This window comes from Salarias fasciatus, chromosome 5 (assembly GCF_902148845.1).
Source record: "Salarias fasciatus chromosome 5, fSalaFa1.1, whole genome shotgun sequence".
Lineage (NCBI taxonomy): Eukaryota > Metazoa > Chordata > Actinopteri > Blenniiformes > Blenniidae > Salarias > Salarias fasciatus.
Genome location: NC_043749.1, coordinates 5,746,368 through 5,768,511, shown reverse-complemented (window position 1 = coordinate 5,768,511; position 22,144 = coordinate 5,746,368). Strand labels below are relative to the sequence as shown.

General features: G+C 41.8%; 3 protein-coding genes and 1 non-coding gene across 4 annotated transcripts in view; all 4 read left to right on the top strand.

Moving 5' to 3' along the window:
* Positions 1-3,963: 3,963 nt before the first annotated feature.
* Positions 3,964-9,721, top strand: uba3 (ubiquitin-like modifier activating enzyme 3). The gene is made up of 17 exons (XM_030091745.1): positions 3,964-3,993; positions 4,988-5,108; positions 5,189-5,269; positions 5,363-5,445; positions 5,527-5,607; positions 5,863-5,906; positions 6,195-6,259; positions 6,597-6,752; positions 6,837-6,939; positions 7,031-7,144; positions 8,227-8,280; positions 8,438-8,474; positions 8,563-8,644; positions 8,789-8,889; positions 8,992-9,055; positions 9,149-9,203; positions 9,318-9,721. The coding sequence occupies exons 1-17, from the start codon at positions 3,974-3,976 to the stop codon at positions 9,404-9,406; spliced, it is 1,350 nt and encodes a 449-aa protein (XP_029947605.1). The 5' UTR covers positions 3,964-3,973; the 3' UTR covers positions 9,407-9,721.
* A 1,881-nt stretch (positions 9,722-11,602) lies between these two features.
* Positions 11,603-19,683, top strand: tmf1 (TATA element modulatory factor 1). The gene is made up of 17 exons (XM_030092075.1): positions 11,603-11,738; positions 11,818-13,184; positions 14,268-14,371; positions 14,592-14,718; positions 14,862-14,967; positions 15,466-15,608; positions 15,802-15,968; positions 16,154-16,310; positions 16,396-16,488; positions 16,579-16,735; positions 16,840-17,032; positions 18,252-18,321; positions 18,400-18,492; positions 18,584-18,706; positions 18,797-18,955; positions 19,043-19,168; positions 19,272-19,683. Exons 1-17 carry the CDS (start codon positions 11,603-11,605, stop codon positions 19,410-19,412), a joined length of 3,462 nt encoding a protein of 1,153 aa, XP_029947935.1. The 3' UTR covers positions 19,413-19,683.
* Positions 17,786-17,858, top strand: trnar-acg (transfer RNA arginine (anticodon ACG)). Its single transcript has one exon. It is a non-coding gene; the product is annotated as a tRNA-Arg (tRNA).
* A 2,230-nt stretch (positions 19,684-21,913) lies between the features above and the next one.
* eogt (EGF domain-specific O-linked N-acetylglucosamine (GlcNAc) transferase) overlaps positions 21,914-22,144 on the top strand; it is a 29,757-nt gene continuing 29,526 nt past the window's right edge. The window contains exon 1 of the mRNA XM_030091756.1: positions 21,914-21,934. The gene's annotated coding sequence lies outside the window, so the exon portion shown is untranslated. The remainder of the gene's footprint in view (positions 21,935-22,144) is intronic.

The window sequence follows — 22,144 nt, the reverse complement described above, 5'->3', positions numbered from 1 at the left end:
TGCGGCACGTTTTCCTGGGAAACTGCTCAGACCTGGGAAGCATTACAGTCACATCAGTACAGTAGAATACATTAAATATATAGAGATAACTTGTGTGTGCAATCACCAACACACACCCACACACACCCACACACACTGCAATCATACAGAAAGACAAGGCTGTTTTGTTGAGTGTATATATAGAGTCTAATTACATTGTGAGCAGTGGTGATAAATCACTGGAGTCTTAATCAAAGCACTACAACAGAGAGAGTCATCAATCACTTACAACAGCACAACACAACATCAGCCTGTGGCTTCTCCTCGCCTTCTGTCTGGCAGCCCCGCTCGGCGTAAAACACGGGGCCGCGTCGCCGCGACGCATTATCATTAGCACAATCAACACCACTTTGGACGGCTTGACAGAAAGCCATCAAATCGTAAATGGGTATTGAGATACATCGGGCCATAAAACTGACAAAGTGACGCTCGGTGCATTTCTAAAAAGAAACCGCGTCTCTCGGTTTCACGGGAAGCTAAAAGCAGATCCTCTGTTGGTTCCTCTGAGCGCGTTGTGATCTTGATTGTTCACTCGCTGTACCTGACTCGTCCTGTGATGGATCGGAGAGACCCGGGTCACCTCAGAACCACAGCGGTGACATTCAGAACGTGGAGCTTATGGAGGGAGAGTGACAGATGGCATTTCACTGGAATCTATAAAAATGTGTCAGCGATGGAAGATTTTGACTTTGAGTCCTGCTCTGCCCTACTTTACAACCAATGTACATTGAACACACTCGCTTTGAGGACTCAAAAAATCAACAGGGGAGACATGGCTGCGAGGTACAGGTTTGGGCGCAGTCACACCTGAAGTGTTCCTGACAAAAACTCCAACAGGAACAGGTCTAATTTGGAGTGTTGAGGTCTTTGGAGATTTCTTTTTCCATATCTTTGTTTTGATGAAATGTCACCACACCATTCGGCTGTTTAACATGAGCGCAGGGCTGCGATTAAATGAGACAGGACGAGACAGACAGCACGGATGGAGAGAGAGCCGGACGGAGATGGTGGGCAGTCAGCTATGAAGGACATGGACACAGCGGTTATTTTTAGTTATCAGTTTTCAGAGGCTGTCATTCGGAACATCTCATTAAAATATGAAGACAAGAAAAAACATCCAAATCAGAAACGCCAGATCAGAAAAGGTGAAGATCTTTTAGCACATATATGTAAGAACAACCTTTATATAAACACTCACAAACAATACTATTTGTCGATTAACTTCAAGATTAACTTAAATTTTTTTTACATTCCTTAAGTTTCTCAGAAGGACTTACTTTCAAATGATGAGGATGTAGAATAACTAAATCAACTAATTACCATAATGTCTTCAAATAATTTAATATTAATTAGACTTTATTCTACCAAATCAAATGTCTGGCAGCCAGAATCCATTTAAAAGCATAATTTGAACCAAGACAACTTGTATTAAGTCGGAAATATCTAAACGAAGGGATGCTGTGTGTAAAATGACTGCTGGTCAGCAACAGTGCAATTAAACCAAAGGGTGTGTGTGGAGAGGGGCTCTGAATTAGAGAGTTCCCCCGAAAAAAACCAAAACAAACCAAAGAGAGAAGACCGGTTGTCTTTCATCGTGATGTCCACACCTCAACCCAAAATCAAAACTGACATGAACTCTCACTCATGAAAACAAGAAAAATTGGCTTGAAATTGATGATTAAAAGCCTGAATCTTGAATGACTGTATCAAGCAACGCAAGCAATCAGCTATCAGTGCACACATGAGCAGATTTTCGGTGACCTCTACAAAAGATAACTGCTCAATATGTGCTTTAATATCAGAGGGGGTGTGGACACGTGGATTCATTATGTTCTTCAGCAGACAGGAAAGTCTCTTAAAATGCACAAAGCCCAGCCAAGATTTATTAATCATCTTATAATGAGAGATTAAACGCAGAGATTCATTAACTCAATGTGGATATGGTAAATCAGATACTTGAGGGAAATGTCCTTACTGGAGAAGTCGTTAAACATTAACAGGACCACAGTTCCATGTCTTTTTCATTCTACATGCCCCTCAGAGTAATTCTCATGTAACATATCTCAAAGCAATAAGTATATGTAATGCTGTTTTATAGAAAACATCTCTGATGATCCCTGTATATAATGTTGGACTGATTTTTTTTTAATGCAGTAAAGTTTACAACAGTTCAGTAACCACAATCATGAGTTCCTAAAAAAGATTGATTCAACTCAGATGGGCCATTTCTCTGCACGCGACGCTCATTGATTTGATAGCTGGATTTCATAGGAAATAGTTTAAGTTATGAAGCTGATGCAGACAGAGTACAAGTCAAGCAATTATTGAGTGATTGCTTCAATAGCTGATTATCAGACTCGCCATCCAGTGTGACTTCTGTGATGCACAACAATACAATACAGCTTTGTGAAATGCACAAAGAAAGGAAAATCAATGCACCAATAAGCTCTAAGATGCATGTCTTTGGTTTGAGAGAGGAAAAGCTGGCGTGGAACCCTCACATAGAGAGAACATGCAAATTGACACAATGAAGCTTAAAAGTGAATCATGTGGCAAGGGGGGGAAAGTCAGGTTTGTTAGTTCTGGAGTTGCCAAAATGTGATGCGCACATACTAAAGAAAATTAAAATAGGAGTTTTCTATGGAGCCCACAATTTAATGTAGTCTTGCAGTCTGCAGTCTAATTTGAGGTAATCCAGATGGCTCCAGAGGAAAAACTTGTTTCTGTGTTTCAAAAACCTTTTGGTTTTTTAAAGAGTAAAAAGATTAATGTGAAGGTTTTTCATGGCTTATTATAACTGTGAGCAGGAACCTACTATGACTAATATGGTCATGGACTTTAGTTTTAAATGCAGAGTGTTGTACACTCAAACTCTTTTCTTTATCCTTTATTTAGAAGATTTGTTCTGGGTTCATATTTGCTTGGTTTAAAATTTCCCCTGTGCATGGACGTGTTTTCCTGAAGCTGGAAACTTCTTTTCACCAGAATAACAGTACTTTAGCTTTTGCAGGGTCTATGCCCGGTTTTATATATGTTTTTAAGTGTTAAGTTGCCAATTAATGTAGGCAAATAAATATCTGAGATATAAAGTGAAACATATATTGTCAAAGGTGTTCAGGTGTTCCAGTCACTTCCATGGCCACAGGTGTTCAACATCAAGCTCTAAAACATGCACACTGTTTCTACAAACATTTGTGAAAGAGCTCAGGTAATTCCAGCCCGGTAGACTTTGTCTGGCTTCTCATCCCACATCAGTGTCTGACCTCACAAATGGGAAGAATTGACAAAAATTCCCATTAACACTCCTACATCTAGAAAAGTTGTGGCTGTTGTAGGTTATTGTATATTAAATTCTATAGTTTAAGAATTGGATGTCACTCGAGTTCATATGCGTGCAAAGGCAGTTGTGTGAATACTTTTCCAATATAGTGTGTTTTAAAGGCAGAATAAGCAGAATATTTGCTTTTTCTATTTCTTTTAAAATGTTAATACTTTGTTGATTGCCCCTTGGTGGCTGTTAATGAACTCACTTTCTGTGCTCCCAAAATTAATCCCTGGCTTGTTTGGTGTGTTTATTATCAGATTGTGAGCTACAAGGGGCGCCCTCTGTTTTTCTGTCTGCGGGTTCCATGCGTGCTAAAATGTCCACGTGCTGCCATCTGTCGGATTTTTGATAGAACTGCAGTTTTCGACACAATGTTGCCTTCACGATAATTGGAATATTGAACTTCAATGAAATAACACCACTACATTATTGAGTTCTTTCTTATTCTTTTTTCAATTATTCACAACTTTTAGTGTTACAAAGCAACATGATAGGTAAAATGAAAGAAAAACGTCGTTTGAATTCACATCATTGCAAAAATACGGACGTATCTTCATTTAAAAGTTTGGGTTTCCCACTGCAATCTTTGACATTTGAACTTACCCAAACATGGCGGAGACGGACGAACCGTAAGTAGAAGCTGAGGAGTCGAGCAAGAAACACCGTCGGATGACGCTTTCTCGTGTCTTGAACCCACGAAGCCACAGCATGAATCCACCTTGCTTTATCCTCTCTTTTTAGGGAAAAGAAAAGAAGGAGATTAGAGGAGCTGACTGAGAAGTTGTTGGTCAATTGAGAGAGCTAGAAGAAGTGTTGATATTACGAGTGTTTCAAATGAACTGGTTTCCATGTTAAGTGGTGACACTTCCTGTAGCGTCCGTCGTTGCTGCTACCAAGTGCATACGGTGCATTAAAATGACACTCACCAAAGGTACGGCACTTAGAAACCTGACTGTAAACGGCGTTCATCAGGACATCTACGGACTTGTTTTTGGTTTTTAACATTCGCTCCTGCTGACCGCAACACTGGCCGCTGTCACCGGTTGACAGGGAAACCATTTCAGCCGTAACACTCACCAGGAAGGCGGTTCATGACAGCGAGATAAACGGTCTTTGTAAACACAACATATAATTAAGTGACTTAAGACAAGTTCGCTGGTTAGTTGATTAAATTAGTATTATGTCAGTACAGTGAACCCATGTTGTATTATTCGCCTCTGTGCTGAATGAAGAACTATACTCTTCCTGTTAAAATGTTAGCTGTTTACTTAGCCTAGTTATCACAACACGACAGGAGGACAATAAAGCCATAAAGTTCCCTTTCTTCTGATGAAATTTTAGTAAATGTTTAGACATTGTGTTAGAGAATTGGAGTCAGGGCATCAGGACATAAGGGGCCGATTATAAAGTATGTTTACTTTCGCTCAAGTAACTAAAACCGAACAAAAACAAAAAGGCTCAGAGTAGTGATTTTACAGTAGAGTACAGTGCTGCAAAGTGCTTCTTGGAGAAGTCTATAATAAAGAACTGCTGTGAACTAGTGAGTGTGTGTTTGTCCTGATCCAGCTTTCAGAAGGTAGAGTCTCCTTCTGCTGTGACAGTGTGAATGTCTCCTGTCCTCAGCATGCTGGTTGATGGAGGCAGTGCTCATGCATGCGAGTGGGATGGCCGGTGGAACCACATCAAGAAGTTTCTGGAGAGACCAGGGCCGTTCACGCACCCTGACTTTGAGCCCAGCACAGAGGTAGTGATTTCAACTATGTAATCCGTGAATATTTCATGTCTTTTCTGCTTTAAACTATGTTGTTTATCTGTGTCTTGCAGACTATCAAATTCTTGTTAGAAACCTGCAAAATCCTGGTGATCGGTGCTGGCGGACTGGGGTGTGAGCTGCTGAAAGACCTTGTAAAGTCTTTATTATTAAACATGCATGATTTACAATTCATCTAGTAATAAAGCATCAACATTTCTGTTTCTTGATTTTTATTTTTGGCTCAGGCTTTATCGGGCTTTCGCAACATTCACGTTGTTGACATGGACACCATCGATGTTTCCAACTTGAACCGACAGTTCCTCTTCAGGTCAGTGGACTCATGTGGTCGACTCTTTGTAGATTTCTGACACATGTCATTATATTAAAATGTGTTTGTGATCTTTTACAGGCCTAAAGATGTTGGCCGGCCCAAGGCAGACGTCGCAGCCGATTTCATCAACTTTCGTGTACCAGGATGTTGCGTTGTACCGTATCCTTTTCATACAATAAAATCACAGTGTTTTGGTTAGATGACTTACTTATACTTTGTTTTCTCTGTTTGAGTGTACTATTTGTGTAGTAAACAGGTGCATTGCCACAGTGTGTGAGGTTCAATTTCCAGCCAAATGAGAGAAAATACAAAAATATTTCTAATACATATACTTGCAGCCTGCTGAATAACAGTTGCTACAATTTATGTTTATTTAAAAAAAAAAAAAAAAAGAGTTCCTGAACATTTAGGCAGACATTACAAGAAAATCCAAGATTTTGATGAAACATTTTACAGACGTAAGTATTTGGAAGACTGTTCAATCTTAAGTCTCCTAATGTCTGATTGGAGTCTGGTTGATACAAAGAGATACAAAGATCTTTTTTTTTTTTTAACCTGTAATCAAGTCTAGTTTTGGAGCAAATGAAATAATTTAGTTGTGCAGTTTTTTTCTTCCAAGTTCCAAAAGCCCCCCCCCCCCCCCCCCTTAATAACTTGTAAAGTATTCAATATTATTATAAAACCAAATTTTCATAATTTAGCATAAATTTAATGTGAGCTTTAATCATTTTGCTCTCTTCCTCCAGAATTCCATATAATTGTGTGCGGACTCGACTCTATTGTTGCTCGGAGGTGGATGAACGGTATGCTGGTGAGTTTGTTTAGTTTTCACTCAAATCTTCAAGGAAATCAGGATTATTTCCAGCAGGCTCTGTTTTGTAAATCCACTAATTAAATTTGTAACAGTGTCAGATCAGAGTAAGAATTAATTATCGCCGTTTGAGCGATGAGATACTGTTTGGCAGCTTGCTGCTGGCACTGCAAATGAACACAATGAAATATGTACAAGGGATTTGGGATTTCTGCATCTCAGCTTGTATTAATTTAACCGCTTAGGCATTGATATTTTTTTGTATTTGTTGAGGTTTAAGGGAGTTCAGAGATATGTTCTGTGTGTTCACACGTCCCCCCTCCCCACGTCTCTGCAGCTCTCACTGCTGGAGTATGAGGACGGTGTCTTGGACCCGACGTCCATTATTCCTCTAATAGATGGCGGCACTGAAGGCTTCAAAGGCAACGCCAGAGTCATTTATCCCGGCATGTCGGCCTGCATCGACTGTACCCTAGAGTTTTACCCTCCCCAGGTGAGGATGAAGATCAGGATTGAAGTGATCCTCACCGCTCACACGCTTTGTTTTTGCTGATATCCATTTGCGTTTCTGGATTAGATAAACTTCCCCATGTGTACCATTGCGTCAATGCCTCGTCTGCCAGAACACTGCGTTGAGTATGTGAGAATCCTGCAGTGGCCCAAAGAGATGCCCTTTGGAGGTGAGAAATCAGCGCTCACTGTCTTTCTGCTGTGTTGTTTGTGATGTTCAGAACCGTCAGGGTGAATGATGTGTTTGTGAATGTGGTCTAGACGGCGTGGTTCTGGACGGAGACGACCCCCGGCACGTCCAGTGGGTGTACCAGAGGTCTGTGGAGAGGGCAGCAGAATTCAGCATTACAGGAGTCACATATAGACTAACTCAGGGTGAGTGCATGAAGCACATGTGACCAAACGATGGATTACTTTATTATTATTATTATTTATTGCCGTTGCTCTGAGAAAGGAGTCATAAAACAGTCTGTGTCAATAATTTAATATTTTTTTTTCCTTCATCACGGATGGGCAACATTGATTACTTTGAGGGCTACAGAGCTTTCATCCTCACTCCCAGGGGATTAGATTGTGGCTAGTAATGCCTAACAGAGAAAATGAATGCAGCTTATTTGATAAGAAGAGCTGACAATGTATTTGTAAATGAAGTTCAGTGATTTTAGTGGCACTCATTTTATATTTTTAAACTTAAATAGCTTAGTAGTGCAGTCATTACAGCAGAGTTGTTGAACACATTTTAGTTCAGAGGCCACACACGGCTCAATTTCACTAACAATAGTGTCAATATTAACCTTTAAGTTTAAACTTTAGAGGGAAGAGTATACGCCATAAAAAAAGATATATTATAATTTCACAATTACTCAGAAAAATTTCTACAATTTCAGTATGAAACCAAATATAATGATACTGTCTGATGCAAAATGAAATGTCCTAACAAAAAAAAAAAAAAAAAAAATTCTTTGGTAGCTGCTGCATTATGCATGTTTCTGCAAACTCACCCTGACAGCATCGCCTTGAAGCTAATGCTAGTTCGGCAACTGTCATGGCAGCATCTCCAATATTACAGTTTGGGTCTCGGTGTTGTGTTTTCTTTGCTACTCCTAAGAAATTTGTAAAACAAAAAAAAAAAAAAACATCAATGTTTTCTTTGAAATTCTTACAATTTGCTGGGTGGATTGGTGGAGCGGTTTGGAGCCTCTTACAGGAGCCTTACCTTGACCACCCTGCATTCCGGAATGAATTCAAGTGATTTCTGTCTCAAATTTGGAGGATATGTCATTTATTCTCCATGTTACCTGTGAAACCAGTAATCATTTATTGATCACAAATGACGGTTATTGGTTGATTACTTGGTGAGTTCAACATTTTCTGAGGTAGTGTAGTGTTAAAATTTAGAGAACTACGACTCCATGGCAGTAATGTTCCTGTTTCTCTGTGCTCTTTTAACGTCGCAGGTGTGATTAAAAGGATCATTCCCGCTGTCGCCTCTACAAATGCTGTCATTGCCGGTTAGTAGGCTGGATTTGATAAATATTAGCCAATTCTCTGCGGTCGTTAAGACTTTATGTCACCGTGAGAGTTAATCATTTCCAAACACGACTGAGTAAACAGGAACGTGTTCCCGGATGTAATTCTGTTATTTTTCCTCTGCTTTGTTGAACTCAGCTGCTTGTGCAACCGAGGTTTTCAAGCTGGCCTCAAAGTGAGTTTGCGAGATCATTTTAGCAGCAATACCCACAATGCAACGCTTGTGAACCACTTTGACTCATTGAATGTTTTCTTCCATGCAGTGCCTGTTTACCGCTCAGTAACTACATGGTGTTTAATGATGTCGACGGCCTGTACACGTACTCCTTTGAAGCAGAGCGCAAGGTTTGTCCCTGCATTGTCCATCTTGACGTCTGTTGTTGTTTTTTTTTTTTTTTTTTTAATTTCAAGAATTTCCCCCAGAGATTGATAAAGTATTTCCCTTTCGATTCTGATTTGCTTGTTAAAAATGTGTGATTTCTGTTTCAGGAAAACTGCTCAGCCTGCAGCCAAATACCACTGGACCTGCACTTTTCCCCCTCCTCCAAGCTCCAGGAGGTGCTGGATTACCTGACTGAGAGCGTCTCTCTGTGAGTTCTTGTGCCAGGTTGCGGTTTGTCATTCATTTTTCCGCCAACTGGCGGAAGTCATAGTCAGATATCTGTCATAACATTGCTTTTTTTTTTCCCCAGACAAATGAAATCGCCTGCCATAACTGCAACAGTGGAGGGGAGGAACAAAACTTTATACTTACAGGTGGTTAAACTCACATTTTGAAATGTTGCGTGTTATGAGGTCAATCTTGTGTTAAAAGTCTCTGCAATCACTTCTTTTTCTTTTCTTTTGCAGTCGGTCGCTTCAATTGAGCAAAGGACTCGACCAAATCTGTCCAAAACTCTGAAAGGTGAGGCGTTTAACGGGGTGTGCTTTCAGACCAGACGTTACGCGGCCTGCGAACTCATAAATATCAGACATGCTCACACTGTGAATGGTTTAATTCTGACTGTGATTTTTCCAGAGCTGGGGCTGACAGACAGACACGAGCTGGCTGTGGCGGATGTCACCACACCCCAGACCATGCTGTTCAGGCTCTGCTTCACCTCATAGGACGAACTCAGTCCCCTGGCAGAGAGCTGTCTGATGCAACTCTCTCAATGGACACATGGACGACAGTTCGTTTTGCACTGAAAAGCCAAATCAGAGGTCGCACCTTGTCGTGTTTTGGTGGTACTTTGCAAGTTTTAAAAAGTTGTCGGTTCTCGTTTTATGTTACTTTCAAAGAGGCTCACCTGAATATGATCTTCTTTTAAATATTTATTTATTTCAGCACAGTTTTTTTTTTTTAGTTGATTTGAACACTACTTAGTGAAAATCAATCAATACGAAGCGTGAACTGGAATAAAATGTTTTTTTTTCTAAAACGACTGTTTGCTTTAATATGACCTCGATTTGTGTGGGAAATGTTAAATTCACTCACAAAGTTTACTTTTTAAATTTAAAAGCCTTTGACGTACCCCTCACTGTGTTTTAGTTCAAGTGCACGAGCCATGACTGGAATCTGAAACAACAGGTACCTCTAGTGAAGGTATTACTTCCTGTTAGATGAGAAACAGCCTCAGAGTCACAAAACACACAAACATCTCAACAGCACGTCAAAACATTTTAGTGTTTTATGTTTATTTGCTTCTCCTGTTAGTTAAAGGAGAAGGTAATTTATTTTCTGCTGTGAACCAGATCACATTCTGGATCCAGGGTCCTGACAAAAACTCAGGATTTTTATGCAATATGGATTTTTTTTTTTAACCAAATGTGTCAATGCAGAAGGGATTCAGTTTTCTTCTGAGAGATCTCAATCATATTCTGGATACTTAATCAATTGGAAAGTATCAAGATCCACAATATTGTTAAGATATAGAAGTCTCAATTGATCATGGGGAGGAGATAACAGGGGGGTGGAGGTATGTGCTCTCCTGGTGCCTCCTTGTTACTCATGTAGAATTTTTTGAGGTTATCCTGCATGTGGTAATTTGGGTGTTTTGCAGCAAAATTTTATTTTTCTTTTCACATCAGTTTTTGTGTCATTTTGGTTAAATTTCCTGTCCTCTGTCTCTGAGGACCCTTGCCTAAAGTCCTTTCACATTGTAACTTTGGTCAATTTGGTGATTTTTTTCTGTCATGTTGCATTTTTTTTTTTTACTCTTTTTGTTTTTGTTTTTTTTTTCTCAGGTGAAACGACCTCACTCTCTCTTTTATGACCAAATGTGGTTTTTAATTGAGCTCATTTTGTGTCACTTTTTTGTTTCTTTTAGTTGTCAAAGATTGGAGTAGTTTATGTGTCTTGTCATCATTGGATGTTCCTTAAAAAGTTTATTTTGGGTATTTCTGTGGAATGTGACATTTCTGTTTTTACTCCAGGTACAAAGTTCTTTTGTGCCTATCTCTGCCTGCTCGATCCTTTTAATTACACCCAGGATGTTTTCTTGTTTAGAACAGATTAGATTACACTTGACTGGGTTAGATAAAACTTTACTGAGTCTTTACTTTCGAGGGAATTAAAACACCCAACAGTGGTACAGTAATGGACATGACTGAAACAGCCCCTTGTCTGAGTTCAGGGAAACTCATTATTATTGAATATTTCTGCCCTAAAACCCAACGCTATCGATGCTTTTATTATTCTTATTGAAAGAAAAAGGTTGTGAACCACTGGTTTATGTGTTGAAGGACTAAAATACGCACGGATTCTGCCGTGAACATGCTCTAATTGATCTTGTGTACCTGCCCGGGAGGATTTATGCGGATTTAAAGGTGGGCGTGAAGCATTCGGCTCTGAAAAACCACATGACGTCATGGTGAGACGTGGACAGGAAGTCGCGCGCATGCTAACGCTAGCCATGCTACAAGTTGAGAGCGACCAAAACAAACGATGACGGCGGAGCGGAGAAGCCGAAAAACCCCTCAAATAACCATGGAATGACGCTTGATGTCACGTCTCCGGTGGAGTTCTGGGTGCCGTACGAGGAATCATTGCGTTTCTACATGAATGACGTGTTGAAATTTAGCAGTTCTCGGCGTGAGTTTGCTACTTCCAGAGCTTAAAGTTCCAGCTTTGCTAACTGCCTATGTGAGAGCTTTCTGTGAGTAAATATTTGAGGAAGGAACTTGTGGAACATTAATTGCTGGTTCGTAGGAACATGAAGTGGTTGGTGAAGTGACAGTGTTGGTGACGGGACGGTAAAATCGGTGTAATAGCCGCGTTACAGACTCTGAACTTGGTGTTTGCTAGCTAGCCCAGTAAGTAGGATGAGTTGGTTCAACGCGTCTCACCTGTCCACCTTTGCCAAGCAAGCTTTAACGCAAGCTCAGAAGTCCATCGACCGCGTTTTGGACATCAAAGAAGAGGACCAATGGGCGGACACAACTGTAATGCCCTACAATGGTAAGTCGCGTGTGAAACTAATGCTAAGATGAACAGCTGCAGCCAGACGAAAGATTAAAACTCATATCTTCTCTACCAGATGTCACATTACCGGGAAAGCTTTCCCTGAGTGGAGGATGGGGGATGACACAGTGGGAAGCGCCCATAGAAGAGAAGACCACCACTCCTCCTCCTTCCTCAGAGGCTATCACTACTCCTGTCACTCGTACTGTTGTGGATGAATCCGAAAACTTTTTCAGTGCCTTTCTGTCTCCTGGAGATGTACCTGCTGTCCCCAAAGCCCCGGTGGTGTCGGTCCCCCCCACGAAATCGCAAAGGCGGCCTCAAGAGAAGGAGAAGAAAATCAACGAGGCTGTGGTCCAAAAGGATGTAGAGCTTCAGAGACCTGCCGACCAGAGTCACGACGATGAGACAACTGCTGATGACCAGCCTGCAGAGGCTGAGTCCTCACCAGCAGCCCCGTGTCCAGAAACCATCCTCCTTCAGCCAGTGTCTCCCTCTTCTCCCGCTGACCCTCCAACTAGATTGGATGGTACAACGAAGAGCGAGGCGACAGATGCTGATGCCACCATTTCTGCGGACCCAGAAGCAGAGCAGCCAGAGACGCCATCAGAACCTCAGACAGCGCAGGATTCACCAGATTCTCCAGATTCTCCTGAACATCCACCTCCTGCTCCAAAGACCGCCGCTCCCCCCGACCCTCCACCCACCACATCCTCTAAGGTTGTACTCCTTGAGCATAAAGACTCAAAGGTGGAGGATCGTCAGAATGACACCCCTTCACCTCCAGTCAGCGCTTTCTCCTCAGGAACCTCCACCACTAGTGACATTGAAGTGCTTGACCACGAGAGTGTGTTGAGTGAGAGCTCAGCCAGCTCTAGACAAGAAACTGGGGAGGGCAAGACTGGCCTTCACCTAATGCAGGGCTCCTTCCAGCTCCTCACTGCCTCCACCTGTGCAGATTTTGCCCGACTAGAGGATTACCCCAAGCTCACTGAGAGCTGCGGTTCCTCCTCAGATGCGTTTGAGCGCATCGATTCATTCAGCGTCCAGTCACTGGACAGCCGGAGCGTCAGCGAGGTCAACTCAGACGACGAGATCCCCGGAAGCCGGACCCTCGCTTCCGTCACCGCTGGACCCGCCCCTTTGACAGCGCCGTGCCAGAAACAGGAAGATGATGCTGTGGAGAAGGCATGTGAGGAGGAGGAGGTTGAAGACGAGGGATGCTCAGAAACAACCAGGGAGCAGTCGCTGGATGAGATGGAGGAGAGTGGACGGAGCGCGACGCCCGTGAATAGCGAGCAGCCGGAGGATTTGACAGAGCAGGAGTCTGACTTGAACGTCGCAGTATTTGATCCTGTCTCCAACGCTGGTGAACCCACCACACCACCAATCACTGAGGAGATGAAGAGTGTGTCCACTGTGCAAATATTGAAGCTTCAGAAGGTAAAAGCCTGCACTGAATTCCTGTTTCGCTTGAATGTAAATATTTGTTCACTGTATGTGTTTCCCTTATATTTGCTTTTGTCTTTATAAAGACACGACTTGTGACATTTAAACACGTTCTAAAAGATTCAATCATTCCATTCAGTCCACTGAAGCTTGTGTTTACTTCAATCTCCAAACAGTTTTATCTCCAATCCATGAGGTGCACATCAGCATTATTTCAACTAATGTGTACAGTGAGATAATATTGAAACCTGCTTTAACCAATAATTGAAAGTAGAGGAAAAATAAAGTATAACTGCAATAATAATGGATAAAACAATTAAGAAAATCAGTTCTTTTTATTTGCATCTTGACGTCATCTTTTCATTACTGTCAGAACATCCTGTGAATTACTTCAAGTTGTTTGCAGATTGTTTAGTGAGATTTGTTTATTGTAGTTCTTCAAGTTACAAGCAATGCAGGCATACGAATGTGGTTCACACAGAGTTCGAAATCAGACTGATTGTGACTTCCACAGCAGTGCTTCGTACTGGATAAAATAATCTTTTATGAGTATTTCAGATCAACAGATTTAAATTTGACTATAAATTGTGTAATTAGAATCAGAACATTCAGTTTGGAAGTTTATCCGGTCTTGCTCTTTGAGGTATCCTGGTCTGCTTCTTTTGGTGGGAGTTGTGGTTTGGAGTTTAATGATTGCTCTTAATCAGTGTCGTTCTCAGTTTGATGTTAAACTTTGTTGTTCATAGAGTGAATTACCAGTCCTCCATAATTCAGCAGCTGTATTCTGTTGTAATTGCCTGTTAATAGATGCTTCACCATGCTGTATAGAACTGAACTGTATTCATGGTTTGATTGCTATAACTTGTCTTTATTGGGGGAAAAAAAAAAAACCCTGGCAAAACCACTTTTCAATTGCATTACCATTTGAAAGGAATGTTGCTGACGTGTTTGACTTTCCTTTCATTGGTTATCGACCTCTTTTGCCACACATCATACAAATATTAGGGAGTGTCATACAGTGTCTGATATTATTAGACATTTCTTTGACTATAAAGCATGTTGTGGGTGTGTGTTTAGGCTATTGATGAGCTCTCAGGTCGCCTGGAGAAGAGAGAGTCACAGCTGCTCTCTGTGAGCAAAGACAAGGCCAAGCTGGAGGAAGAGTGCGACAACCTGAAAGAGTGAGTAAGCCTTTCATGGCTGCTTTACAGAGTAAATAATCCTAACAATGCAGTTGCTGTTGGTGCTGCGTAGATTGAGTGCTCAGGTAGAATTAAATTCTTGCCAGAATACACTGAAAATAATTGCACATGCATGATAAATAATGCGTGCAGGTTTTAAACGCTGTCTTTCCTGAGGCCGTATTCGTATTTTGCATTTGATAATCTCTACCTCCTTCAGTGAAGTGATAAGTTTGAAGGAAGAGAGCTCCACTGTCCAGTCCCTGAAGGATGAGTTCACCCAGCGCATAGCCGATGCAGAAAGGAAAGCTCAGCTGGCCTGTAAAGAGAGAGACATAGCCAAGAAGGTAAGTTGTCTGTGACCTCTGTAACTCCTATCAGATTAGTTTTTGTAGAGCTGAAAACCAATCAATCATCATTTTAACTTAATTGAACATGAAAACCCTGTAAAAACGTTCATTCGTGAAACTGTCATGTTCCTGTGGCACAGGAGATAAAAGGCTTACGCGAGGAGCTTTCTACAAGGCTGAACGCCAGTGATACGATGGAGATCATCAAAGAGAAGGAGGAGCAGATCAGAGGCCTGCTGGAAGAGGGTAAGACCCACTCACGGACTTCTCAAAGCACGGCTGTATACTCGGCCTTATATTCTGAAGCTGCTTTTATCCCTTTTTCCCCTCTGAATCACTCAGACAGTTTGTGATGTGTTGGCATTTTTGCAATTTTCATATCAACACTTTTCAAATCAGCTGCTTAAAATCACCAAGTTTCTGGCTCCGCATGAAAACTGCTTCACCGTTTCTGTTCCACAAGATTTTTCAAGACGTGTTTTATTGCCTGCCTGTACTTAAATGCATTGTTTGCATATTGCTCAGCAGTGACTTTAACATTGAATATCTGACAATAATTGTCTTCCTTATATTACATAAAGCAAATGATGGTGAGTTATCAGTCACATTAACCTCAATTGGAGTGTGATGAATCGCACAACTGGCGACTTCATGTATTTATTTGAATTTCTCCTTGAAGGAAGTGGATGTGTCTATAGCGTTCTGAAGATGTCTGAGTACCTGCTCATGTCTCTTCACTGTTAGGTGAGAAGTTGTCCAAGCAACAACTGCAGCAGAGCAACATCATTAAAAAACTTCGTGCGAAGGAGAAGGACACCGACATGAGAACCACCAAGCAGCAGAAGAAGATCAAGGAGCAGGAGGAGGAGCTGAAGCACCTGCAGCAGGTCGACATAAACCGCGCTTCAGAAACAGCCTTTTAAATATGCAGTTTTTTTTGTTAGCAGCTTTATTATTTTTGCTTGCTGATGAAAATACATGGAAACTACACTGCATGAGTCAAACATCATGTGTGGGGCTTTTTTGAAAATATTTTTGTCTTCAAACTATGGTCATCATGATCCTGTTTGATGGTTCCAGGTTCTGGATGGGAAGGAGGAGGTGGAGAAACAGCACCGGGAGAACATAAAGAGGCTGAACACGATGGTGGAGCGACAGGAGAAGGAGCTCAGCAGGCTGCAGTTGGAGTCTGAGGAGCAGCAGGAGAAAGGCCGGAGCCTGCAGGCCGCTCTGGACAACTCCTACAAGTAAAAACCTCGTGTTTCAAAATGGAAGATTAAGATTGAGAGAAACACTTGTTTGTCTTCAGTAAAAGGATCACCAGTTAACCTCACGTTTTTGACATTGGATTTCTTAATCTATGGCACGTAGTTATCCAACATGTACGTTTTGTGACATGCTCTTCAGTCACAGTCTTCCTCTCTGTTGTCAGGGAACTAGCAGAGCTTCACAAAGTCAATGCCAGCAGAGCCAGTGAGGCTGAAGAAGCAGCTCTGAGCAGGGAAATACAGGCCAAAGAACAGCTGAGTCTGACTCTGGAGAAGGCTCAGGAGGAGGCCAGGATTCAGCAGGAAGTACTGGCTAACCAGGTAACACACACTGGAGGTTTTCTTTTTCTTCTTCCATGCATTTCTCAGTTTTACTTGAAATCCACCTTTGTTTCTGGAACTACAGGTGGCTGATCTCAGGCTGGCTCTGCAGAGAGCCGAACAGCAGCAGGCGAGGAAAGAAGATTATTTAAGGGAGGAGATCAGCGAGCTTCAGCAGGTAACATGATGATGAAACGTGGCCACAGAAGCGCAAATAAATGGACGTGATGAAGTCAGCCACTCAACGTTATTTCTTCTGTGTATTCAGAGACTTCAAGATGCAGAGACCAGAAACCAGGAGCTCAGCCAGAGTGTGACCTCCGCCACACGGCCGTTACTGCGGCAAATTGAAAACCTACAGGCCTCGCTGGGTGGACAAACGGCATCCTGGGAAAAGCTGGAGAAAAGCATCTCTGACAGGCTCAGTGAGGAGCACAACTTTATCTCTCAGTTTATACGGAGCAGCAATCGGAGTGTAAAACCACACGACTGAAAGTTTGAAATCATTTCTCCCTGCTTGCTTCGCCAGCCGATGCCCAGGCGCAGCTGGCCGTCGCTGTGGAGAAGGAGCGATCGGCAGCGGAAGAACTTCTTTCCATCAAGTCACAGCTGGCCTCTCTGGAATCCCAGAATTCCACGCTGCGCCAAGAAAAAGCCCGACTCCTGGCTCAGTTGGAAACTGAGAGGAACAAGAGGGAGAAACTGGAGGACGACAGCAGCCGGTAATGAATTACACCCCTAAAAAGTCAAGTCGACTAGGTTGAGTTTTAAGATGCAGCCATGTTTCATTCGTTTCATTCGTGTGCTGCCTGCTGCTGATGCACTGCTTTTGTGTTGGTGTGGGACGAGTTCTCCCTGAATGACTTTGTAGCCAGTTAAAAATCCACTGAACTGTGCAAAATGATAATGATTTAAACACACGTCGCAGGAAGCTCTTTGGGGAATTTACTTTCTATAGCTACCGGTGGCTACTGAACTGTAGTTTTTGTTTTTAGTGTTTGATTGAAAATTTCCCCTTGTGATTTGTCCTGTAGCTACTGCAACAGATGCAGGACATACATGTTGAGGCTGTAGTTTTTAACTCGTCTTGATTTCAGCATTTCTTGAGAGATTTCTTGGAAGCACTGCACTTCATTTTATTGTACTTTTTTCACTTGATGCTCCATTGTGTGCTTGCACTTGGCGTCATGGCGATAAAGAAGTGAGCTGCTTCAGCTTTGTTTTTCCTGAAACAAGTTGAATTGCTGAAGTCTGCTGGGTGGCAGTAAACTTTACAGATTAGTTGAGAATAATGTTGCCATTGCAGCTGTCCTTGTCATGCTAATGGGTCCTGCAGTGTTTTTGTTGTGTGACCCCCCCCCCCCCCCGGAGTGTGTGTGAGGCCCAGGGGAACCCCCACTATGAGAAGCAGTCATGTGACCACAGCGCCTTTGTGCTGCTGCATGTGGCGGGTGGGAGGGAGGTTGACTCTCACAGGGCCAGTGGCGCAATGGATAACGCGTCTGACTACGGATCAGAAGATTCTAGGTTCGACTCCTGGCTGGCTCGGTTCCTTTTCATTTTAGCTGGGTTTTTTTTTCATGTTGTTCTTTTAGTGGTGGACTATATTTAGCTGACTGTTCTCAGGCTCTGTGTGATCATTTTGAGAAGTTGCTGATCACTAACAACAAACAAAGTTGTTCATTGAAAACTTTATGCGATGTGCTGATCATTAATGAAAGTCTCATCTCGTTTTTGAAGGTTTTTTACCTGATCAGCTGCCGACTGAAGTGTGTTACGTTTTTAATTTTATCAATAAGACGCGTGGAATCAGTTACTTTATCGTTGATGTCCTGACTTTGTTTTGTTTCGTGTTTCTTAATGACATGTTCTATAGGAAAAACAAAAACAGATTTCCACACTGTGAATCATTCCGTTTCTTTGTGTGTCACTACCGTACAGGGAACACGTGGAGTTGGAAAATCTGCGAGGGGAACACACTCGACTACTCGAGGAGGCCAAAAAAGAAAAGGTACATTTCCACCCTTTCCTGTTGTTCCCACTCGGTGTGAAACATCTTCCTCATGTGCATTTCTTCTGCTTCCATCAGCTGTTGCTAACCAACCAGCTGGAGATGGAAAAGATGAAGGTGGAGCAAGAGAAGAAGAAGTGCTACCTGGCGCAAGAAGCACTCAAAGAAAAGGTTGGTTGGGGAGAATTATTTCTCAAGTCATTAAGTCCAGTTGCCTGCTTGATTCAGCTTAAACTCCTTGGCTTTCATTCTGCCGTGTCAGGAGCGGAAGACCATGAGTCATTCTGTCGGAGAGCCTCCGGCGTCCTCCACCCCCTCTCTGTCTCGCTCCAGCTCCATCAGCGGGGCGGATAACGCCGGTCTGCACACCTCCATGCTTTCCCAGGTGCCCCAGCTCTCCATGCACGTTAAACTGCTCAGTTTTGATAACCTTCACATGCACAGAGGCTTGACTCTCGGTTTCACCTTTTCACAGGATGAGTCTATAGACCAGTCTCTGGGCAACATGACCATGTCCATGTCAATGAGCGGCACCAACCTGTACGAGGCGGCCCGGCTGTCTGGAGGCTCCAGCATCATAGAAAACCTCCAGTCTCAACTCAAGCTGAGAGAAGGAGAGATAGCACAGCTGCAGGTGCTGTAATTAAAAACGATTTCAAGATTAGATAAGTCAGCAGTTTATTGTGACTGTTTGTAATCATACTTTTGTGTGTGTGGTCAGCTTGAGATCTCCACCCTGGAAAGGAGCCGCTCCGTCATGGCGGAGGAGCTGGTCCGACTCACAAATCTGAACGACGAGATGGAGGAGAAGGTGAAGGACATCCCCAAGCTCAAAGTTCAACTCAAGGTACAGAGTGACGCAGTGCAAGGACGTCAAGATTTCTTTCAACTGGATGTGGCCAGGTCTGTTTTGTAGCTGTTCTTTTAACTTGTGTGACTTTGCGTTTCAGGACCTGGAGCAGAGGCACAACACCATCCTGCAGATGTACGGAGAAAAGGCGGAGGAAGCAGAGGAGCTGAGGCTGGACCTGGAGGACGTGAAGAACATGTACAAAACTCAGATTGATGAATTGCTGCAGAACCAGAAATAAACCAGTTTTGCTCTTCTGGGGCACGAATCAGTTTTACACCTTAGTCACAAGAGAATCAGAAAATTTAGGTTTAATCACTGTGTCACCTGAAAATTCATTCATCTTTTTTTATTTCACCCGATCAAATAGTTGTTTTAGTTTAATTAATGAACCTTTATTGAAATGGGGATGTTGGGAGTCTGCTCCTCCGTGCATTCACCAGGGCTTGTATGAAGGACAGCCGCAGTGTGAGATTCACTCATTCATATCAAATCTTTGGGGCTCCATTGGACAATTCTCCTGATTTCCTCACATGTTGTTGTATACACAGTTTTTAACCATATGAGATGGTGAACGCTTTTTGCACTTTAAGATTTCAAGCTCATCCACGATTTCTGTATGCATAATCAGAATAGTTTAACAGATATTATATTAAAACTTTGTACAGAAAAAAATGTATGTATTGTTCCTAACTCCTCAAATCGCAGATCACTATATATGGTGTAGAGCGGTGAGTTACCCGTGATTGAAATCCTAAAGACTGGACTTTCAGATGTATACATATGTAAATGAATAAACATCTATTTGGGTGGTGGAAAAAAAAATGCCGTGTTTTGATTTTATGGTGTGCAATTAATGTAACATTTCCAGTGATCCCAACACTGTAAAAGGTATTTAAGTCTGTTGTCAACAGTTTGTACTCTGGTCTTTTTTTGTATGTTTCACTCATTTAAATACTTGAATTCATTTAACCTCGAGTTCAATTAGGAGATGTGCTGCTATAATCAGTACGAAAGTGGAAATATCTTCAATATCCTCCAGTGAAAGACCCATTAGGCACATGGACTTCCACATCTTCCAAGCGTCCATCAAGTAGCCCACAGGAACAGTCACGTTTGGACATGCTGGCTCTCCCAAACCAGCATTTGTTGGTGAATAAATCTTGTCAATTGCGCTGACGGACCAGCAGATCAGTTCCATGTTTTGCAATTCGAGGATTCAAGCCGACAGAAGTTTCCATGACAGAGCACCAGCCATAGAGAGCCTGGATCATTCAAAGGCAGCTTTTGAATAGAAGTGCAGACATCTATTGACATACATTTATTATTCTTTCACAAATGTAGAAATGCTTACAAATCCAATTTGATTGGCGTCTTGTTTCATTCACAGCAACATTTGAACAATTTAGATTAATGTAATGTTTCCTGTTTGAAATTTATTCTGTCAAGAGTCCATTCAACTAATTAATCATTTATTCAGTTTTATAATAAATAATTGAGCATGCATCTTAAAGTTCCATTAAGAAGGATCCACATTTTTCATATATACAAACACGCAATACTATGCAGTAATACAATATTACTTCGTAATTAGTTTCTTTTAAAATATTATAACTCAGTTACTTAGTTATTTTTTTGGAAGAACTACTAACTATAACCAAATACTTTTTAAAACTAACTTGCCAAACACTGCCAACCTGTGTCTCTCTAATACTCTGTGCTCTCTCTCCTGTCGTCCACAACCTGGATTTTTCTGTAAAAGTGCCGAGAAATGACTGTTGTCTTTGGCACTATATAAATAAAGCTGAAATGAAACAAGTGTTTTGAGTTGTCTTATACATATTACAATATCATAATAGTTTGAATTAAAGTTCATAATGTGAAATAATGGTAATATTTACATTAAATGCTCAATAAAGTTAATATGATTTACTTTATTGCGCTTTGTAAAACAAAACAGTTTCTTTAAAACTGATACATTGTTGCCAACTTTTACGTCAGGAAAATTCTAAACGACATCATCATCTAATTTGCATGGTTGCTCATTTGCATATGTAGGTCAAATTTGATGATGACGTCATCTAAAAGTGATACATTGTTGCCAAGTCCATAAATACTTTCTGGATGACGTCACCAGCCAATTTGCATATCTGGGTTGAATTGAGCTTTATGTCAAGACCAATGATGGGAGTATATGGCTAACGGCTTTACTATTTTTAGTATTTTAGTAATGGGTAATATAATTACTTTTTCCAGCATTACAGCGCAATGATATGAGGTGCGTCTCCGTTACTATAATTCAAGGCCTTCGGCTTGGTTTTTCATCCTCCAGAGTCCAGCCGAGTCAACCATCAAGTTTGACTACAGAAAGAAGGAACCGTATTACAAACATGACATGACAGAGACACAGCCATTTGTATTCAAATGTGTGCATGCAAACATGCACATATTTAAATACAAATTAGTGCACACATAAACAGACTCTGATGCAAATGTGGACTTTTGTTTATTCACAAAACTAATTTCATACTGGAAAATGTGATATGCATACACAAATGGAAATATAGCAACTCTTCATACGCACAAGATATTTTCTGCAGAAATGTTTACATTCAGTCAGAATTAATCTCTGATTATAGTAATATGTGGTCTGCAGCCCCACCTGGTGGTCACCACCCGGTACTGCAGGCCGACGTGAGGTTTCCGGTGTTATGGCGACCACCGCCGGCTTCATCAGTGTGTAGAGAGCAGGCTGAGCATCAGGTAAACTGTCTCCCTCCTCTTCTTCTCTCTGCAGCCTTCAGCCTCATTCCCGCGCTCTCATGCAGGTTTTACCTCTGCCTGGAGGGTTTGTCCCGGGATTGGAGGGATTTGAACATGTTTCCTGTGCAGTTCTGGCTTCATTAACACCTCTTTGGAGAAACTAAACCTGAACGTTAGCCGCAACATGAACACGTTTCACACACCGCTTAT

Coding starts and splice junctions, on each gene's coding strand:
- uba3 (XM_030091745.1), top strand. CDS start 3,974: ATGGCGGAGACGGACGAACC. Junction 8,475..8,562: donor GTTTTCAAGCTGGCCTCAAA/GTGAGTTTGCGA, acceptor TCTTCCATGCAG/TGCCTGTTTACCGCTCAGTA. Junction 9,204..9,317: donor TCTGTCCAAAACTCTGAAAG/GTGAGGCGTTTA, acceptor TGATTTTTCCAG/AGCTGGGGCTGACAGACAGA.
- tmf1 (XM_030092075.1), top strand. CDS start 11,603: ATGAGTTGGTTCAACGCGTCTCACCTGTCCACCTTTGCCAAGCAAGCT. Junction 13,185..14,267: donor AAATATTGAAGCTTCAGAAG/GTAAAAGCCTGC, acceptor GTGTGTGTTTAG/GCTATTGATGAGCTCTCAGG. Junction 16,736..16,839: donor AAGCATCTCTGACAGGCTCA/GTGAGGAGCACA, acceptor TTGCTTCGCCAG/CCGATGCCCAGGCGCAGCTG.